Source organism: Canis lupus, chromosome 34 (genome assembly GCF_048164855.1).
Source record: "Canis lupus baileyi chromosome 34, mCanLup2.hap1, whole genome shotgun sequence".
NCBI lineage: Eukaryota > Metazoa > Chordata > Mammalia > Carnivora > Canidae > Canis > Canis lupus.
Window position 1 is genome coordinate 25853553 of NC_132871.1, and position 21355 is coordinate 25874907.

General features: G+C 47.6%; 1 protein-coding gene and 1 pseudogene across 1 annotated transcript in view; both read right to left on the reverse strand.

The window, feature by feature from the left end:
* Positions 1-21355, reverse strand: part of TANC1 (tetratricopeptide repeat, ankyrin repeat and coiled-coil containing 1) — a 223452-nt gene that overhangs the window by 7086 nt on the left and 195011 nt on the right. The window contains exons 18-22 of the mRNA XM_072811229.1: positions 19707-19892; positions 17126-17204; positions 2720-2853; positions 610-733; positions 117-292 (exon numbers count right to left, since the gene is read on the reverse strand). Of these exons, the coding sequence (XP_072667330.1) occupies positions 117-292; positions 610-733; positions 2720-2853; positions 17126-17204; positions 19707-19892 (699 nt within the window). The remainder of the gene's footprint in view (positions 1-116; positions 293-609; positions 734-2719; positions 2854-17125; positions 17205-19706; positions 19893-21355) is intronic.
* Positions 5706-8397, reverse strand: LOC140624393 (chromobox protein homolog 3 pseudogene; annotated as a pseudogene).

Sequence of the window (21355 nt, forward strand, 5' to 3'; positions counted from 1 at the left end):
ACTGACCACACTCAGACACGGCCTCACACACCCCCGGGAATGGTTGGACCCCCGACTTTCTCCGTGGCACAGGCCCGGCGCGCAGGTGGACAGCGCGACCACCCGCGGGTACCTACGGTCTCTGCGTCACCGTAGAAGGCGGCCAGGTCCAAGGGTGTGCGGCCATTCTTGTCCGTCTGGTCTATCTCGGCTCCCTCCTCAACCAGAAACCGGACCACCGCTCTGTGACCTTTCAGACAAGCCCAGCTTAAGGCCGAAAGACCTTCTTTGTCCAGAGAAGAAAGGGCAGCACCTGAAAAAACAGCCGGTTCACAGAACATGAAGTCGGTGCGACAAAGCCCAGAAGCAAACGGATTCACATCCACCAATCCCTGTGCGGACCCGCGGCAAGCAAGCCTAGGAACTCGGGCTGGCAAAGCGATCACCACTGTTGACGCTGAGTAATGGGTATGTACACTCACTACCTATTCTGGTACTTGCCTGTAAATCAGAAAATGACCAACAAAGGGACTTTTCAAACTCGAATCAAAAAGTACGGTCATGGGTCTGGCAAAGCTCTTGGCTTTGTCCATCTGAAAGAAACCTCTGCAGGGGCTCCCATGCTGCTACCTTTGGAAAGGAGGAATTCCACGGTGCTCAAGTGTCCTTCACAAGCGGCCACCATGAGGGGCGTCCGGCCCTGCTTGTCACTTAGGCTCACATCACAGCCACGGTCCAAAAGCAATCTAACGATCTGAAAGAAACACTTGGAATTACAATCTCTCCGCTCCATTTCAGATCTTGTGCTCTCTACCAAGGGCAGATTTTTCTACACCTAAAAGTAGCAAAGGATTCTCTTCTTCAAATGCCCGAGTTGTGGGATTTGTAGGGCTTGTGAAATCTTTCCATTGTATTCCTTTGAATAGAATCTTCTTGCAAATATATATTCTTTTTCTGACCTGCCCAATTCATTACTACTTACCTATAAAACACACACACACAAGGCATAACCAGGCACGGAAAGGGGAGATCCTAAGCACAATCAGGCAGTGACCAGACAGCCGCAACGGGGCATATGGGATAAGTGAGCAGAAGGCAAGGAGGGGACAGAGGTCACGGCCCCGTGGTGGTGTAGCAGCTACACCCGGTAGGAGGCACAGGCTGCAGGAAAGCATTCACCCACCCCACACCCCCAAGCAATCTGCTTTTCTAAGCTTCAGGGCTTAGTGGATGGCTTGACCTTCACAGCAGGCAGTTTTTAGCAAAGCTTCCTGGAAGAGATTCCCAGCCTCAGAACTGCGCCTTCAACCAGTGCACGGTGAAAAGGCTGGCGAACAAAAACCAAAGAGCCAGAGAGGTGCCTCATATGACTACCTTCCCAGTGTGAGGGGCTTTATGTAGGGGGTGGACCACAGTCTCCAGCCCTCTGGCGTGGTGTTTGGTACATGGCCTCAACAACTAAAGGTGGCATATTCCCATTGCTTTCTTATTCTTGATACACTGACAAAAGCTTTCCAAACCTCGCCATGACTTAGGAATATTAAGACCAGGAGAGAGGACTAGCGAGGGCATCATATGGTGTGAGGGTCACAGGGAGCACATGGCAGAAACCAAGCTCATGGAAATGGAACTGAAAAGCCAAAATCTTCATGGTGAGCGCTTGTAGCTCCTAACAATGGGACTAGCAAGAGGGAGTCACATGATTCCGTGATGTAAAATTGGGTCTAGAAAATTCTTCCTATGATAGATGTGTGGTAAGATCCATTTTTTGTTTGTAGCTTGTGTGGAACCTGATGCCAGGCATGGCGTAGAGTCCATGGCCACTGTTCACAAAATGAATGAATGCCTGAAGTCTCAAGGATCCCCTGCTCCCTTGAATTAAGGCAACAACAGGTAACTCCCTAGTAAAAGAAACCAGCCGGATGGGGTGCCTGGGTGGCTCAGTCGGTTAAGCATCCGACTCTTGGTTTTGGCTCAGGTTGTGATCTCAGGGTCCTGGGATCGAGCCACACATTGGGCTCTGCACGCAGCAGGGAGTCTGCTTGAGAGTCTCTGTTCCCCTCTGCCCCTTATGCTGCGCTCTAATAAATAGGTCTAGAAGGGGAGAAAGAAACAAACAAACCAGCTTGAATCACAGGGTTGGAGAAGAGAGAAAATGTTTTTTCTTTTTAAGATTTGAGGGAGGAGGAGTGTCATGTACACATGAGGGCAGTGGGGGAGGGGCAGAGGGTGGGGGTGAGAGTCTCAAGCACAGAACCCAACATGAGGCTCAAATCCCATGACCTTGAGATCATGACCTAAGCTGAAACCCACTGGACACCTAAGCAATTGTACCACCAAGGTGTCCCCAAGGTTTCCTTTTCTAGAGAGCACAACAGACACCTCTTCCTCCCAGTACGCTGGACAAATGGGTCACACAATCACGACAACAGGTGTGTCACAGCAAGTCTTCTGTTACCATGACAGGGCCCGCCTGCTCCACTTCCCTCGCTGGGTACAAGGAAGCAGGTCTCGGCCTCCGCCGGCCCCCAGCCTTGCTCCCAGTTACCAGCCTACAACGGCAGGCTGTGCTTGCCTGTCAGCCGTTTGTGGTTATGGAGCAGAACTGATGGCACAAGCAGAAGCCAAGTACAAGGAAAAGCCAGGGCTCAGAGGAGCCGCACTGGCCCCAGGGCAGATGGGCAATAGTGAACTCTATCCCACCCATCGTTTCCGAGGCCTTCCGGGGCCCACCCAGTACCTGCCAATGCCCCTGGCGTGCTGCACAGAACAGAGGTGGGACCCCTCTCCTGTTGGTCCGGGACACAGCAGCTCCGTGCTCCAGCAGCAGCTCGCACACCTCCAGCTTGCCTCTTCCGGCAGCGGCCGTCAGGGCTGGGGGAAGACCACAGGGAGGGGAGTCCATTAGTGTGGGGTGGCTAACAGTGGCCACAAATTCTCACATGATCCTCCCACAGACAGGGAGGCGGCTGTGCATCCTCTCCCACCTCTCTGAATCCGCCTAGGCTTTGTGACGGCTTTGACCAATAGAACACACAAGAAATGACGACATGCCAGCGTCTGGGCCAAGTCCTGAGACAGGCAACTTGTGCTTCTCCCCGGAACATTCATGCTTGGAACCCAGGCGCCACGGCGGGAGGCAGCCCAAGCAGCCCTGCGGTGATACACTCACGGGGAGGAGAACCTAGGCCCGGGTGTGGTTCGCAGTCCAGGTGAGCGCTGCGCAGCCAGCCAGCAGCCATCCGGCAAGCAGGTGTGCGCACCACCCTGGTAACGGATCCCCACACAGTCTGGCTACACCAGGTAAAGCAGGTGAGCAGACGTGAGCCATGCCTGCCAAGCCCAGTAGATTCAGGAGCCACTATATTTTTGTTTTATTGTTTTACTTTGTTTTTTTGGTTGTTTTCTCCCCATGGTAAGAGAACCAGAATATAGCTCAACACACATGCATCGATCAGAATTATGATCCAGTCCAGCCTCTTCCCTTAAAGGCATAAATTTCAATCAACAAGATCTAGCAATTGCTGACGGAGTCAAGGGCATATCAAATCATTCCTGTCCTTATGGAGTTTGGAATCTCTGTAACCAGTCAAGATTCTGAATTAAGAATGTCAAGAAAGCAAGAAAAGTGGATCAGATTGTAGAGGGTCTTGAGTGCTCAGGGGAACAGCCCAGTGAGACTCTGAGCAGTGAGTGGCCCGCTGGTAGCAGCAGGTTCTGGGGAAGTCAGCCGAGGATAAAACAAAAACAGCATGGAAGGAAAGAGAATACTCGAACAGGTTCTCACGAGGCCCTCACATCAATGACTGTGCCTCCCCACTCCCCAGGTCGTGATGCTTGATGGGGCTGGTGGAAAGAGGGGTTGAGTTACAAGCGGGTCCTCTGCTATATGCTACTTGTGTCATCATCTAGGGGAAAGGACAGTCATACATTTTGGGGACAACCCCAGGCCAGGATGACAAGCTTCAGTGGAGAAAAGGACAAGAAGGGGCTCTGGTGGGACGGTGACACCATAGGAAGGAGCATGTACGATACTGATGAGGAGGGAGGGAGCGAGAGCGATGCTGTAGCTCTGTTCCTGCTGCCCGCCTGGGACAATTCTGTTTTTGTTTTTTAAAGATTGTATTGATTTATTCATGAGAGACACAGGGAGAGGGCAGAGGCCCAGGCAGAGGAGAAGCAGGCTCCCTGCAGGGAGCCCGACACGGGACTCGATCCCGGGAGCAGGACCTGAGCCGGAGGCAGACACTCAGCCTCTGAGCCACCAGGCGTCCCCAACCTCAGGGGCCCGCAGCGACTGGAGGACAAAGGAGGGGACCCGCACACACAGGGCAGCCAGGCACACGACCAGCCACCACGCAGGACGCCCTGCGAGGGACAGACCAGCGCCCGGGCGGCTGATGGGTCCGACGCAGACACTCCACGAGCTCCTGTCTGGCAAACAAGCTCCACGGTGTCAGTGCAGCTCAGCGGATCTTGGCAGCGCAGCACATCGGAAAGGACAGCCTGGCACTAAACCAGGCGCCCGGGAAGGCCGCAGCCGGAGCAGCTGGGCAGCAGAGGAGAGCGCCGCCGGGCGGGCCTGGCGTCGGGCTGGGTTCCCGGCTCTCCCCGCTCCCCCCTTACAACCGGAGGAGCCGAGCCTCCGTGAGCCACTTCCCTCTGAGAGGAGAGCGCACCCAGAAGCAGCTGCGAGAGGGCCACACGCAGTCCACCCGGCCCGAGCCGCCCCTCCCGCACACCAAGGCCTAGCGAGGCGCTCCCGCCTCCCAGGGCCGCAGACCCATAGCACCTGGGTCCCTTCTTCTACCCAGAGGGGGGATTTTTGCCCTCCTAGCTCAAAACCCGAGGCCAGAGGGCACCTCAGGCTCCAGCAGCCACAGACCTGAGGACACCGCATTCAGAAACAAGCACGACTGTTCCACAGTCAGCTACACACTTGATCATCGGGCAAGACACGGCGCAGGAATGCCAGCTCTTCTGCTGGCAAGGCTGACCTCCGAGCTGACCCCAGACTAGCAAGGCTCGCTAGGAGAAAAGGGGAGGAAGGGAGGAGGCAGGGGCAGTGGGCGCCCTGGCAGGGAGGCAATGCCTGTCCTCTGCCCAATGGAATCTGGAGATGAAGGCAAAAAAAGACCTGGCATGAGACGGAGACTCTAAAATCAATGTGAACACATGGCACTTTCTAGGACTCAAATTGGGGACAATTTCGTTCACTCGCAAATTCCTTAACAAGATGGCATTTTTCTAATTAAATTCCCTCGAAAGCATCGATCATCTGACGATCCTGAATAAATGTACTCGGCAAAACTGTCCTGTTCTCAGAACAGGAGATTTGTCACAGCAGATGTTCATTTTAAGAGAACCCAACTGACTCTCAATGATAGGAACTTATTGAAAACATCAGATACGGTTCTTTGTAAAATGGATCATTTGCAGGCATCTTTGACATATTCACGTTCTGTGGGCAAAGGTCTCATTTATAAAAACTGTCAACTTGCCAGAACACAGTCATTCGGTAAACAGGGCTGTCTGTAACATTTTATGGCAGACCGGGCACAGGATGACCGGCCTGAGGGTTTGAACAATGGATGGTTACTGCCCTCCCCCCACCTCCGCCCACAAAGCTTTAGTCCCTAAATTTAGAGACTTTGAGAGAAGGGTGACAGGTCAGTGCACACAGAGGTTCCCACTTCCAGAAAGCAACTTTTTGTTTTCACTTAAAGGAATATAAAACTATTTATTGACCACTGTTTACCAGTATTTACAATAAAGTAAACAATATACAGTTGGATAACATCCTGACTACAAAGTTATTGTTTTTCCTGGTTTTTGCTTAACCAGTAATTCAAATACTGAGAAGATTGAGCCTATGTGTTAGGAATGAGTTGGGGTGAAGAAAAAACATGCAGGTCAAGAATTTGGGTTATAGAAGTCTGTCCACCCATTTATTCCAGCAGGTGCTAAATTGCCAACATTTCTAACCACCTGGTTATGATTAGGTTTCCATGAACGAAGTCTTAAGACACTCCACAAATCACAACCTTTTAGTCAATACAGCACAAGGATTTTTCAACTTCTTGAAAAGAAATAGTTCACTAGAAGGAACCTTTAAATGTCCATTTAACTAAGTTTTGCTTACCTAATTAAAGTACACCAAAACTTGTCTAGTTTTGCCCTTTGGGTGGGGAGGTTGATGGTAGTGATTAAAATTTTCCTTTCAGGGATCTTGCAAATAAACTTGCATTTATATGACTGTAACTAGAGATATGGATTCTGATATGGCTGCTTTTAAATTGTCCAATTTAAACTCTTTACATTATATTTAAATTGTCCAATTAATTACAAAACTTGAAAGGTTAAAGCTTCAGGAAAAATTTCAATGTAACTTTAAGTGATTTATCTCTTAAGTTGCTGAAAATGATAGCATCCCAGAAACATGGGCTTATCCATGGTTATAAAATGCTGCTTTTGTTTTGGTGAATGTTTCAAAAATAACGAAAAGAAAACCATTTATGTATGTACTTTTAAAAGTATACACACAAAAAGGCCCTAAATAAACAAAAAGCCCAGAATGGTCCTTAGGCATATAGGAGTGAAACACAAATTCTGACTGAGTAACAACTATGAAGATTTCCCCCAACATTTAGAAAAGGTGTTCTCTAATGCAGGGGGATAATATGCCATGGTCTCATATATTCTTTTCTGATAAAGGAAACGACTACAGAAAGCTTTTATTTGTTCAAAGTGACCAGTGCTATAGATGCAAAAAACCCCAACAACTCCCTCAATTCTACTTCAAACATATCAAACTTTTCATTAGAATGTTATTTCTTCACACTGATAAATAAAGACCCAGATTTTATTTATAAATATATAAATATGTATATATTTATACATATATAATATATATATTCCATATATATATACACACACACACACACACACACACACACACGAAGCAACGCAAACAATTACTGAGCCTCATCTTCTGGACAAGAATGCCAAGTTAGTCTCTCTTCATAAAACGCAATTACAATTTGAGGACACTTCCTATTTGCCTCTTTTGCCAGCCAAGTCTGCCTCATCTGAATCTTTCCATTTCATGAGAAACATGAATTCTCCACTGCCGTCTGTGGCACCAATTATTTATTCAGGATCAAGACCTCTGGCAAAGCCTCTTGGTTGATCAGCAGCATCTCTTTTCTTCTTTGATTTGCTATCATCAGATTTGCTGTCAGATAAAGATTTTCTTTTTGTACCATCTTTTTCTTTACTAGCTTTTTGAGAATTAAGAAGTGCAATTTAATTTTCTTCAGGTTCCCAAGTATTGTCAGCACCTGTAAACCCCTTCCACTTGAGGAAATACTCCACCTTCCCATTCACTACACGGCGGTCCAGTACTTTTGCCACCACAAATTGTTCAGGCTCCGCCTCTTCTACTCTCTCCATCCTGTTTCTTTCTCATTTTTTGCATTTTTTGCAATGTAGTTTTTTTGGAGGCCATTTTTTTATTGCAGATTTGAAAAGCTACCATTCACCGCCTCAGAGCTGCTCGGGATCCTGGGTCTGCGGCGTCTCCACAACCTTCTCGTACATTCGTTACCCACGGGGTGCTCACGGGATGCCCATGCCGCCCCCCGGGCCAGAGCACGAGAGCACAGTGGGCTGTACCTGCAGAGGGGCAGTGCTGCCGCCGAGCCGGCTGAGAGCAGATGTGGACCAAGTGGCTGGTACACTTACGTTTATTGGTGCACTTGATTTACTGATATATTGGCTTTTCTACCTTTTATAGAAATGGGGCTAAGAGTAAAAAGATGAAAAGTGCCAACATTAGTTAAGAGACAGCAAGATTCTCATAAATGCCCTCTAGTTGCAACCAAGATGGAAACCATGGGATGCGCCAGAGGCAGCCTGACCCTCAACTGGAGGCTCACTGGACAAGCCCCACTCAACTGTAAAGGAGGAGAACGCAAGTAGAGCGCGCACGGGAAATGCTGGAAAACGCTCAGCTATTTTATCTGAAAGATAAACTGTGATTAGGAGCTTTAGGATTCCTTAAAAACTTTTTGAGAATGGCAGCCCCTTTCCCTTGTTTCCCAACAACTGACCGGTTATGATATTATGAGGGGGCCTGCCCCGCGTCCCCCCACCCCCTGCATTTGGCCTCGCTGTCCTCGGAGTCTGGGCTGTGGACAGGCTGGCCCCACGTCCTCTGCCTGCATGAAAGCGGCACTGCCTCAAACAAGAGCTGGGCAATGCCCCTTCCTCCACTTTCTAGGAATGCAGCTAAGATTTATGAAAGTCAAATCTCCCGGCCCTGCTTTTTGTCAGGCATTTGCTTCCATCATTGAGGAGGAGGGAGGGCTTCTGTTCAGAGAACAACTCCCCGGCAGCTATAAATTCTTCATCTCCACAGAGACCAGGTGGTTATTTGATCTAATCCTCAACAAGGTAAAGGGTAAAATGAAACATGATAAAGATTACTCTTACTGAAAAATATCACTGCATTGGGAGACGAAGCCCTGCCAAGCTTCTGGCACCCCCAGTCTTGAACAAAGCCCTGCCGGGTGGGCTCGGCAGCCAGCACTAGCCAAACGCTCCAGCGGCCTCATAAGTCGTTGCTGGGAACACCATCCTGGTCCTGCCCCTGCCCTAGTGTTCTCTGCCTGCCAGAAGTCCCCCCGGAGGGCCTGTGGCAGCTGGGGTGGAGGGGAGGGCATCTGTGTTACCAGGCAACAGGTGGCAACTGAGCATCACACATACCACTGCCGCCCCAGCACATGGTCCCGGCTCGCAGTGAGCTACCTATGGAGGTTAAAACAAGGCAGAAAGCAAATCTGAGGAGCCGAGATGCTCTTGACATGTCACAAGTTCTGTATAAACACACTGCTGGTCCCCATGCGAGGACTATCAGGAACCTCAAGTGCCAAGGAATTCAATTAAGGAAACAAAATGTACAATCACCATGAAACAGGACTTCACATGTAACCGAAATCCATTTCCATCCCTCATACCTGCAAAATAATTGCAAAGTAACTAAGATTCTATCACTTAAACATTCATTTCAATAATCTATCAAGACCCAAAGTACAACTAAGTGACATTAAATATTAACAATCAATTTCTCACAACCTTGGCGGCATATTGCATCTCTGAACACTTATAACTGCCGAGCTCTGGCTAAAATACTGTGGGTGAGAGTTTTTATTTCATCTTGACAATAATCCTTTGAATTAGAGGACTGTTAGGTCCATTTTATTAAGGTGAAGGAACCAGAGCCAATCAGTATTGGTCAGGAATTAAGCCCAAACAGTTGAATGAACCTGGGTCCACACTTTCAAACTAGGAAGACGCTGACATATTTTAATTTCATACAATGACGCCTATAAAATGCTTCCTACACTGACACTTCATAGCCCTTCTAAATTCATAAATTCATTTAATACACAACATAATTTTTTAAATTTTATTTATTCATGAGAGACAGAGAGAGAAGCAGAGACACAGGCAGAGGGAGAAGCAAGCTCCATGCAGGAAGCCCGACGTGGGACTCGATTCCAGGTCTCCAGGACCAGGCCCTGGGCTGAAGGCGGCGCTAAACCGCTGAGCCACCCAGGCTGCCCTATACAACATAATTTTACGGAGTATCACTCATCCTAATTTTACAGAGAAGGAAAATAAGGCTCAGAGAAGTTCAACAGCTTGCCGAGGTCACACAGCCAGTGGGAGGCTAACCGCTAACTCCAATGCTGCTGCCTCCAGGAAGTCTCCTTTAAAAATATCCAATTAATCAAACAGACCATGAATGCTATGAATGTTGTTGTAGAGCAAGAGTGCCAGAAAGCACTTTTCTTCTCAGGAAGAATTGTTAAGCTTTCTCCCACAGACAATAAGAATAATCTACAATGACTGTGTTCCTTCCAAACTCTGGTCACATGGCATCCTAAGGCCAAAACAGCTCGATCTAGTAAACATTCAGGAATCCCGTGCTGTTCCCCTTGTCCTATTCCTGACTTTAGTTTTTTCTATTCTTTCATGTATTATTTCAAATAAGCCTCTTCAAATCCTTTGAGGAATAATGGGTACTATAAATAACAAATTCAATTTAAGAACAATTTCCTAAAACATGGACAACATAAATCACATTTCATACAGACTTTGTTCTAAAAAATCTATCAGACGAACACAGCTTTTAACAGCTGTCACTTCTAAAGTATGCAGAGAATGCTCACATTTTGTGATAGATCCTCTTACACACCAAATTATTTCAGGCATGTATAATGTGTGGTTCTTCTCTCCTTAACGGGCTGGGAATGCAGGGAGGACTGTTATGTGCAGGACTCCATGCAGGGAGTCAGGGTTAAAGGGGGCATTTCCACAGAATCTTTTTTTTTTTTCTCCTAAAGATTTAAAAAAAAAAAAAAGAAGATTGTATTTTTTATTTGAGACAGAGAGTGACAGAAAGCATGAGCTAGGGGAGGAGCAGAGGGAGACGGAGAAGCAGGCCCCTTGCTGAGCAGGGAGTCCTACTGGGGGCTCCATCCTAGGGCCCTGGGATCAGGACCTGAGCCGAAATCAAGAGCTGGACACTTAAACCGACAACCACCCAGGCGCCCCTCCACAGAAACATTCTATACAAGTTCACGTTCAGCCTAGAAGGAAAGAAGGAAGGAAGGATTCAAGTATTCCAGTAAGAATTTGAAAGAAACAGGGGCGCCTGGGTGGCTCAGCAGTTGAGCATCTGCCTTCAGCTCAGGGCATGATCCCTGGTCCTGGGATCAAGTCCCATATCGGGCTCCCTGTATGGAGCCTGCTTCTCCCTCTATCTCTCTGTGTCTCTCATGAATAAATAAATAAAATCTTATAAAAAAAAGAATTTGAAAGAAACAACTATGATTTTTCTGTGGAAGTGCACATGAACCAAGGATAGTCCTTCTAGGAGTGAAAGAACAGGCAACAGTGTAGGTGAAGATGCTGTAAGCTACCTGAATGCAGATGAGTACAAGTTTTAATGCTGAAAGCAGGATTTTTTGTTTTTATAGAACAGTTTGGAACTACTCACAAGAAGGGTGGACTCCACACCCAGCAAAAGCAACATTTTGCAAGTGGTGAACAGAATTCCGGCAAGTGGTCAAGCTACCAGTTCATTTGCACCTGAGATACACTCTGTGGGCTTTCATCATAGCCCAGGCCTTCCCCCCACCTGCGGGCACACCCAGGTCAGCTGATTTCTGTGTCCTGTCAGTAGAGAGGAATGGCTCTCCACAGCACGCTCATGCCAGGGGAAACCTTCTGCTAGAGCCAGAAGATGACAGGGTAGAGACAAACTCGCCCCCTTAGTTCTTACCCTAAATCTCTCTCTACTTTAGGGTGACCTTCATGTCCACTTCCTTCCTGCCAGAGCCTGGGCTGGCCTCTCCTCCAGTGTCCTACATTACCCTGCTTTGTCCTTCCCCTTACAGGATCCTAGGTCATCCCACCCACCTCCTCGCCTATACCATCCAGGATCCTGGATTACCACCCTCATCCTGGGCTATCCCCTCCCCGCACCCACTAGGGTCCTGGGTTACCCCTCTGTCATGCTTTTAGGCCAAAAACAATCAAGAATTTCTATCTTTGTTTGGACTGACAAAATCTGAATTTCCACTAATCTTATGCACTTCCTTAAACACTAGGAGAAAGGAATGCCTTGACAAGGATTTTCCCAGCAACAGCCCTGGTAGGAGTCTCAGGATCTCCAAAAATGGACTCTTGTAGGCGTACAACAGCAAGTCACTTCACTTTTCTCGACAGGATACATTTAGAAAAAGTCCTTGACACTAATTCTCCACATGCCCCAATAAGCAATGGACAAACGCTTTTCCTTCCAGTCTCTCAGCTGAAAACCTGCTCTGAGATGTCCATACATACGCAAATGCCAAAATCAACCAAGTTTAAATTTACTCTAAATTGGTACCAAGTAATAAGCCCTCCTCTCCCTAAAAAAAATGTCAAGTAAAATTTGAATGAACAAAAGGTAATTTTTTAAACCAACAATAAGGCATCCTGTTCCCTGGGGTGTATGCACCTTATTTGGGGGCAGCCTTGAGTATAAGCTCAGCTGTCCATGGCCTGGGGCCACTGGTGATTCAGAGCTCAAGGTCACCCCACCTCCGGGAGGGTGGGCAGAGCCACAGAGCGGGAAATTAAAGCAGTTCCAGGGAGACAAGAGGGAAACTTGGAAAACATCGATGATGCAGTACAACTCATTACCCAGCTTCATGGTCCAGTAAGGGAAACAGGTGTGAGTAGCCCCTCCCCCTAAGCACACACCTCCTTCCCAGCCCCCGCAGCTGACAGGGCTAGACTTGTGATTCAGGGTCCAGAGGCAGCCAGGCCCTACCCAGAATTCTGTCCAGAATTAAGAGAATAGGGAGCTGTGATTAGTACACATCCTGAACTGAACTGCCCCAACCTGCCAGGATAAAGGAGGGCCATGGAGCTGAATAATCTACTCCACGTACAGTGGAGGAGAGTCACGTCTTAGAAAGAAAGGCAAATAAGGGGTTTTTAACAGTTTTGGCATTAAAAAGCCATAGTGTTTATAATGACTAAACTTCTTTAGAAAGTATTTACCAACTAAAGTATTTCACCAACTGAAACAGCAAGAGCAACAACACTTAAGATTTTATTTGAGAGAGGGATTAAATGAGAAAGAGAGAGATGAGGATGTGTGCAAGAGAGACAATGCAAGAGGGAGCACAAGCAAGGGAAGGGCAGAGGGAGAAGCACAGCAGGGAGCCTGATGTAAGACTCCACCCCAGGACTCCAGGATCATGACCTGAGCCAAAGGTAGATCCTTAACCCAGTGAACCACCCAGGTGCCCCGAGACAGCACTTTACAGGAAGGATTTCAGCCAGACTTCTTACTTCGCATGACAGGGCATCCCCTTGAAGAAATTAGGGGAGGGGAGCCCGAGGAGCAGTCAGCTGACAGGCACAACAGCATCCTTTCTGGGCATGAAGCCCAAGGCCTCAGCGAGAAAGCTGTAGGAAGGATTTCTGAGGGAACACCGATGAGAGCACCCAGCACCCTGGGTGAGCAGTCAAGCTGGCGGTACAAGGAGGAAGTCGCCACAGACACCATGGTGGGCTGGCATGGGCCATTCTGTGTCTCAGCTATGCCCACACCATGTCTGGTAGCTAACAGCTGTGCTCCCAAAGATGCAAGCCAGCACCCAACTATGACCTCAGCACACGTGCAGCACGGTGACTGGGACCAGAGCTTCTAAGCCAGCCTGGAATCCAGCAGGACATGACCTGTGCGATGAGAGCCACAAAGAAACTGCAAGATCAGGGCCTTATGAGCAATAGACTCCTTACCTCTCCCACCCCAACAACAAAATTTCTCCCAAGTTATTCTGCAAGGTTACTGTCCCCTACCCCAAAAACTCTTTGCTTTTGCTTTCTTTAAACTCACTTGTTCACTCAGCTGACACCCAAGTGACAAGCACCAGACTAGACTGGTGGCTAGTGGCTCCCAGGCTGGGGAGCAGAGTATATTTCCAACATCACAGAAAGTTCTGTTGGGCGACACTGGAATAAATAGTCGCCGTTCACATAGGTGAGCACAAGAGACAGGGAAATGTCTGCCCTCTTAAAGCCCACAACTGGGACGCCTGGGTGGCTCAGTGGTGGAGTGTCTGCCTTTGGCTCAGGTCTCGATCCCGGAGTCCTGGGATCAAGTCCCACATCGGGGTCCCTGCATGCAGCCTGCTTCTCTTTCTGCCTGTGTCTCTGCCTCTCTCTGTGTCTCTCATGAATAAAGATCTTAAAAAAAAAAAAAAAAGACCCACAATTTGGGGCAAACAACGTTTGATGTTGATAAACAACATCAACAATCAAATTTATAAATAACTGCAAAGTGAACCAAAGGAATCAGGGGTGGAGATGGCTCTGCTTCCAAGACAGGCACATTTGCACATAAAATGACAAAGGCGGAAATAGAAGGGCCTCTGTTTCCCTACAAAGAACATGAAATTCTGACCCAAAACCCAGACAGCAGGCTCATGGGCTTGAGAGTTGCCTGCAAACTTGGAAACACAGCTCCTCTGACAATTCGCAATAGTATGAGGTCACCAGTGAGGCATCTCTGATCACTTGAGTGGGCTAATTCACAACAAACACAGATACGGAAACCGTAATTCAGTTAGGTTGGGACTTCGTGGGAGCCAGCAATTACTTGTCTTGGCTGAGGAATCCCTGAAACAGAGAGAACACAAGCATCTGATGGGCTCGTATCACGTTCCAGGCTGCCCAGGAAGCTCGGGCCTGAGGTTGTCTGGCCACGTTCGTGGACATCACGGAGCGGAGGCTGGGCAGGGCTGTGGGTGGAGGGCGCACCCCAGAGGCTCCCTCAGGGGCTGGCTCCGTGTTTTCTGACGGGTCCCCACCACCTCTCCACCTGAGGCAGGCGCTAAAGAGCCACCAGACTCAGAGCAGGTTTTCAAGGGCCGGACGCTAAACATCAACCAGATGCTGGTGAAAGGGAAACGTACGTAAATTCAGCCTTCTGTTCTTAAATCCAGGAGACCTACCCTGTAGGTTTTCTAAAAGCTGCAAGTTTGCTGCAATAAACCCCCAAATTAAACACTGTCACTATTTTAGATGAACATCTTTAAAATCTATTATACTTTCTTGTCTCTCTCAACCTAAGATAGGAACCGTCCCCTTTTGTGGTAACATTTGATGATGCCAGGTCATCAGCAGGGAGACACTCAGGCACAGAAGGCACGTGACTGTCCCTACTCCCACCTGCCCCGCGAGGACCGGCCTGAGTGACCAGGGACCTCCACAGGTCTACTGGTCCCTGGCTTCCTCCTCTCTGGCTGTCAGCTGTCATCACCTCCCATGGATGACCTGTGGCTTCTAATCAGCAACAGGCATGGAAACGACCCTTGTGCAAAACAAAGGAGATATGCAGGGCCTCTCCTGCCAGAAAAGTGGAGGAGGATTTTGTGCACAGATTTAGCTCCCCCACTTCTGGAATGCAGCTGAGAGAAGAGAAGGGCAGGTAGCTGCCATCTGGAAGCAGGGCGGCATCTTTGCAGGGAGACAGGAGGGGAAGGTGAACCAAACACAGACCAAGGAGACCCTGCCTGGTTGTCCCAGCAGCGGGTATTTTAAAGCCAAGCAGTTCATAGCTAAATGTCTACTGAACAGACCTGTATTAACTTCTACAAAGGTTCAAAAAGAAATACCAAACTGTGTTACTCTTTTTGAACCTTTGCCCTCTTCCCACCCCCCCCCGACAGGATCACTGAGGGGATCCTACCCTGAAGCTGTGTCTGGAGACAGACAAGAGCCATTCTAGACTGCTTTAGATGCAAAGCACCATTGACAACGCTCAGGAATGAGGACCAGACAAAACCAGGAAACAAAGCTATTGCTTTTACTTCCAAGAGTCCTCAGCAAACAGAAACAGTGCCCGCAGTGGGGCAGTCCACACGGGGACCCAGACCTCCTGGCTCAGCACGAAGTAGAGCCATGCACTCACCTGGCATGTGCCACACTGCCTGCCGTCCACAACACAGTATGGAAGTGGATGGACACTTTTGCAAAACTATGGAGCAACCTGGGCTATTTAAACGAGTGGAGGAAAGGCTCCATGGAATCAAGGGCTCTACTTAAATCCATACGCATTTCACCCAAGAATAATCAGATACCACTTGGGGTCCTGCCCTCTTCCCAGAATCAGAGCCCAAACCACCTCTCCCCCAGGTACCACAAACTAGCTTTGAAGCCACACAGGCGGTAGCAGCCCCAGAGCATCAGGAGGCTCTGAAGAGCAGGCCTGTACTCCCTGCTGGGAAACCAAGGTTTTTCCCAAGTGTGACTTAGCTGGTCAACTCTACACGTTATCATCTGGCTTGTTAATAATTGAGAGGCATTTTGAAATACTTCTGCACAGGTAAGAAACTGAAGTTATACCCAAGTATACCCTGTTTTACTGTACTTGCTTGTGCACTTCACAGATACTGTGTTTTTTACAAATTGAAAGTTTGTGGCAACTTTGCTCGGAGACTATTGTTGTCCAATAGCCGTTGCTTACTTTGTGTCTTTGTGTAACATTTTGGTAATTCTTGAAATATTTAAATTTTTTATTATTATATTTGTTATGGTGATCTGTGATCAGTGATTGTGACTCACTGAAAGCTTAGCTGATAGTTTCTTTTGTTTGCAAAATGTATTTTTTAATTGAGGTATATATATATTTTAAAGACATAATGCTACTACCCACTTAGTAGGTTACAGTAGAGTGTGAAACATTTATAAATAGCCTGGGAAACCCAAAACTTCATTTTGACTCACTTTAGTGTATTATTTGCCTTATTGTGGTGGTCTGGAGCTGAAGCCACAACCTCTCTGAGGTATACCTGTACACTATGGAGACACACAGGACACATCCTGGAAATGCCTTTTAACACTCTTGGTTATACCTATGAAACAACAACTCGTAACCTGAAGTCTTCTATTTTGAATCCTAATTCAGTCATATGGAAAATTTCAAAGCAGTATTGTCTGTATTAAGCTGACAAGTAACCAACTCAGATCTTCATTCCAATGTACTCACCTCAGGCTTCCCTCCCACACCACAGTTAAGCACCCACGCAGCACACCAGTGAAAAGGGATTTGGCAGCTTGTATTCAGGGTCTTCAGTGGGCCCCATACGCTTGGGGTCCCACTCTCACTCTCCAAGGCCAGCTGAAGCCTCCCATGCCCAACACCTTTGTTTCATGTGAATACGAGGCTGGGAGTTCCCGCCCTGCTCAGACTGCGTTATTCATAGAAGACCAGGCCGGTTAGGATATGGAAGAGTCCACAAAGCAGAAACTACCATCTTATTTAGGTATTTCTCGCTGAGATTTCGTCAGATGTTTCAGGAACTGCTGGTGTAATTCAAAAATGATTTTATGTGCTTTGAGGAAAGTTTTTACTACTCATCTGGGAAGTTTTAAAAGCTGTAAACTTCAAACGCCTTTTGATAAAATAACAATCGGACTACATGCACCCCAAGTCATTTTTTAAGACAATTTAGGCCAAAATGGAGGCTAAAACATCAAGAAAGCTGGCCCACACTATAAGCAGGGGAATCATAATTACCTGTTTCTCCCCACAGCGCGTCAGTGCCATTGACATCTATTTCGTGTTCCTTCTCCAGCCCCAGCAAGCACTGGACCACCTGTCAGGAGTGGCAAGGTGACTTAATGAGTTCTCAGAGCCATATGTGCTTATTATATCCCACGTACCAAAGGAGAAAGGGTGTTGTTTTTGTAACCATGATTATCTCACACCGCACAAGGAGACAAAATATAATGAAAACTGTTTTCAAGCATAATTCATATGCTATTCACATTTTCACTTTGAGAAGAATTAAAAAGAAAAAAAAAACCCTCAGTGAATTTCAGCAACATTGTTCGGGATTACTAGGTACTCGGAATTCTAATGAATTCCACCATGACCCAAATATGCCAGCCTAATCAACAAAGGACGCGGGAGATCATACAAAGAGCAATTTCTGCATAAAGCACAAGATGGTGAATCCATTTTTTTCACAAAGAAAACAAAGCAATAATACAGCTTTTCAATAAAATAAAATAAATGTTGCCCAGATGATTTTTCTACTGACAACATTCTTCTCTTCCCTAGTTCTTTCTTTCTCCCTCGTCAGAAAGAGCTTCAGGTCACAGTATGGAGGCAGGAGTGTGGGCTCATGGGGAAAGGGCATCACAGGAGCCTCGGGCCAGTGCGCACCCTGTGCCACAGCACCAAAGGAGAGCACTGTCGTGTTCCATGCCCTTTGTGGTAGGCTGCATAACGGCCCCAAATATGTCCACACCCTCATCCTGGATCTGTGACGCTTACCTTATAGGACAAGAGGGAATCTGCAGATGTGATTATGAATCTTGAGAGGCTTCTCCTGAATCTCCTATACATCTGACAAAATCACACTCCTCAAGAGAGACCAGGAGGAACCAAGGTCAGAGGAAGGAGATGGGATGACGGAGGTATAGGTTAAAGGGACATACATTAAATGCAGAAGAAGGGGCCACTAGCTAAGGAATACAAGGCTTCTAGAAGCGCTAAAGAAGCAAGGAAAGTTCTCCTCTAGATCCTCCAGAAGGAACACTGGCTTCCTGACACCTGAATTTCAGCCTTCTGACCTCAGAACTGTAAGAGAATGGGTGTGCATTATTTGAAGCCACTGGGGTTTGTGGTCACTTGTTACCACCGCATGAGCGCACAAATACACCCTCCAAGTCTTCTGGAGAACAAGCCCTGCCCTCTTCCAGGAGATGGTTACTGGCCCCACGGAGGCTGCTTCTACACAGCCTTTCTCCCAGCTGGCTTTGGAACAAGCTGAGTATAACACGAGTGGAGACAAATGTCACATCTATATGTGGCATTTGCTGTCCTCCCGATGAGGGTTTTTCATACTCTGTGTTCCCACACAGATTTAGGGAGCACTTTAAAAAAGAAAAAACATTTTCAATTGCTGATTTGGGTATTTAACATGCTCTCTTGTGCATCTACGTATATGGGTATTTAAAAAACACATTTATAGCTTTATTTTAAAGGAATAATAATAAACCCATTACCTAGCAACATTTAAACTATTGCTATGCAATATGCATTTTTTAAATGAAGTTACTACTTTTTCCAAAACTAAGATATGTAGGTAAGCTGGCTGGCATTGTTTCATATTTTTGTAAATCTCTTTTACATCAGCCTTAAGGGAAGACTGCTATATTCTCCTTTATTTCTGCACTTGTTGCAATATATAGTGTTGGCTTAAATACTGTATATGTGTACCTTTAATGTTTTAAATGCCAAAATTAAGCCAGCTTTCAATGCGTCCGTGTGCATGCACAGGTGTGCACATGGGTGTGTGCGCGCCCACATCCGTGTGTCTGCCCTTGTGTCTTAAGTGCCAGTCAGCCAGCTAGCTAGCTGGCTTTGCACCCAAATTCGCGATAAATCATTGTGGGTAGAACCTTAATACTGGCAACTCTAATTGCTTGAGCATAATCCAGAATGAGAAACAGGTGGAAGAGAACAGGTAAAATGTTATTAGATCCCCAGACACAGGGGTCAGGAGATGACAATTAAATCCTCAAAACTCAGAAGTTCCAGCACCTACCAAAAATAAGTGTTCTGTTTAACTACTACATGAGGCTTTCCTTCGGTGCGGGAACTGTGAATGACAAGCATTCTTACATGCTACCAGAACTTTGAAGTCCTATTTTTAAAAATGCTTCAAATACTCAAGAACAATTTTAGAACTAGTATTCCATGTGATTATTTTTTAAAGATCACAAGGACAAAAGAATGAATCAAACAGAAAAAAGTGGAAGACAGCCACACTGGAGGGTAAATGTAGGACAGAAGAGGAACTGGGATCCTGGCAAGAGCAGGCAAAGAACATTAGGAGGCCCCCCCCACCCTCATGCATGAGCGTGCACACGCACCGAGGCCCTGGCATCCGAGCTCCCTCCGGGAAGGGTGGCACACCAACAGAAGGTCTCGACACACAGTCACACTAACTGCTTTTTCCTGAAATCCTCATTTTCTTTCATTCCTTATGTGCATCACAGGCTGGCAACTAAGGTGACCGGAAGCAATGCCAGACCCACCGAGCTATGGCTTTCAATTCCACCAGGAGGGACCTCGTGGCGCAACTCACCGAGCTGTGGCCCATGCTGGCGGCCGCCGTCAGTGCCTGCTGCAGGGCCTGGCTCTTCCTCAGCGCACCCGGCTGCGGAGGGCCTGCCGACCACTCACAGGTCAGCAGGTACCGGAGGATGTCGACGTGCCCCCTCAGTGCGCTGTGCACCAGCGCACACTGGCCTTTCTTATCCAAGTGGTCCACCTGGCAGGCAGGTAAAGGTCAGGGTTTAGTATCACCCCTCCATGGAGAAGCCGGGTGCACCCCAAATGAAATGCACAAACCCCAGCCCACTGCAGATGCTTGTGGGGTTCTCCTTCTGATGCAACTTGCTCTAGAGCACTGAATCTCCATTTGAATGACTTCCTTGTAGTAAATGGACCCCAGGCCACCGGGACCCTGTGTAGATCTACACAGGGCACCCTCAATTCTTGTCTCTCCAGCAAATGACTTAGAGCTCCAAGTTCTCCGGAAGACATGGGCGAGGACACAGATCAAAATCTCAGCCAAAAACCTCTGCTTCCCAACGTTGGTTGCATGAGCAAGCAGTCTCTAATTAAATCTGCTGTGGCAAGCTAGGATTTGGGGGAATAAAGCAGTTCCCACTGAACCGGGGGAACCAGCAGTTCCCACTGAACCGGGGGAACCAGCAAAGGCAGGGATCTGGAAACTCTAGCTATGAACAAGGAAGAGCAGGGAGGGACCCTAAGGGCTATCTAATTGGGGAGGGAGGCCACACACAGGCAGATGACCTGGGATATGTTAGCACAAGACTTGGGGCCTCAAAGCCAGGAAGGCCAGCTAGCCACAGTTAGTGTCTAAGTGCTGCTTACCTCCTACGGGTCCAAGAGGCAGCAGAGGATGTGTCATTCCCTGTCTAATCCCAGGAATACTGGACTGGAAGAGGAACCCAGAGTCCATCCTCACCCACTTGCAAATTCTGGAGATGCTCTGCACCCCCACCCAAAAGTTTTGCAGGAGCCACCTACATGACACCCAGCCTCCTCCCACAGAGCTTTCAGCTGCAATGGGAGAGGGCCTGCCAGCCTTGAATAAAGCTCAGCCATAAAGGGATTATAAGGGAAAGGAGGGAAACTGAGTGGGGAAAAATTAGGAAGACAAACCGAGAGACTCCTAACTGGGAAACAAAGGGTTGCGGAAGGTGAGGTGGGTAGGGGGTTGGGGTAACTGCGCATTAAGGAGGGCACTTAAGGGCGCCTGGGTGGCTCAGTGGTTGAGCATCTGCCTTTGGCTCAGGTCATGATCCCAGGTCTTAGGAGTCCCGCATCGGGTTCCCTACATGGAGCCTGCATCACCCTCTACCTGTGTCTGCCTCTCTCTCTGTGTCTCTCTCAAATAAAGGAAATCTTAAAACAAAAAAATTTTTTTTAAAAAAGGGCACTTGATGGGACGAGCATTGTGTTATATACTATATGTTGGCAAACTGAATTTAAATAGAAAATATTTTTAAAATCTTAAAAAAAAAAAAAAAAGCTAAGCCACAATTTAGATGGGAGTAATGAAGGCACGAATGCACTCACTGGGAAGGCTTAATTGCAACACTCTCCTTCTGTGAGCTAAAGTTCATTCGTCCCAAATGTTGTGTTTTTGAGGGAAAAGCAAAAAGACTCCCATAGTTGCAATTCTAATTAATGTCTTTTTGTTGA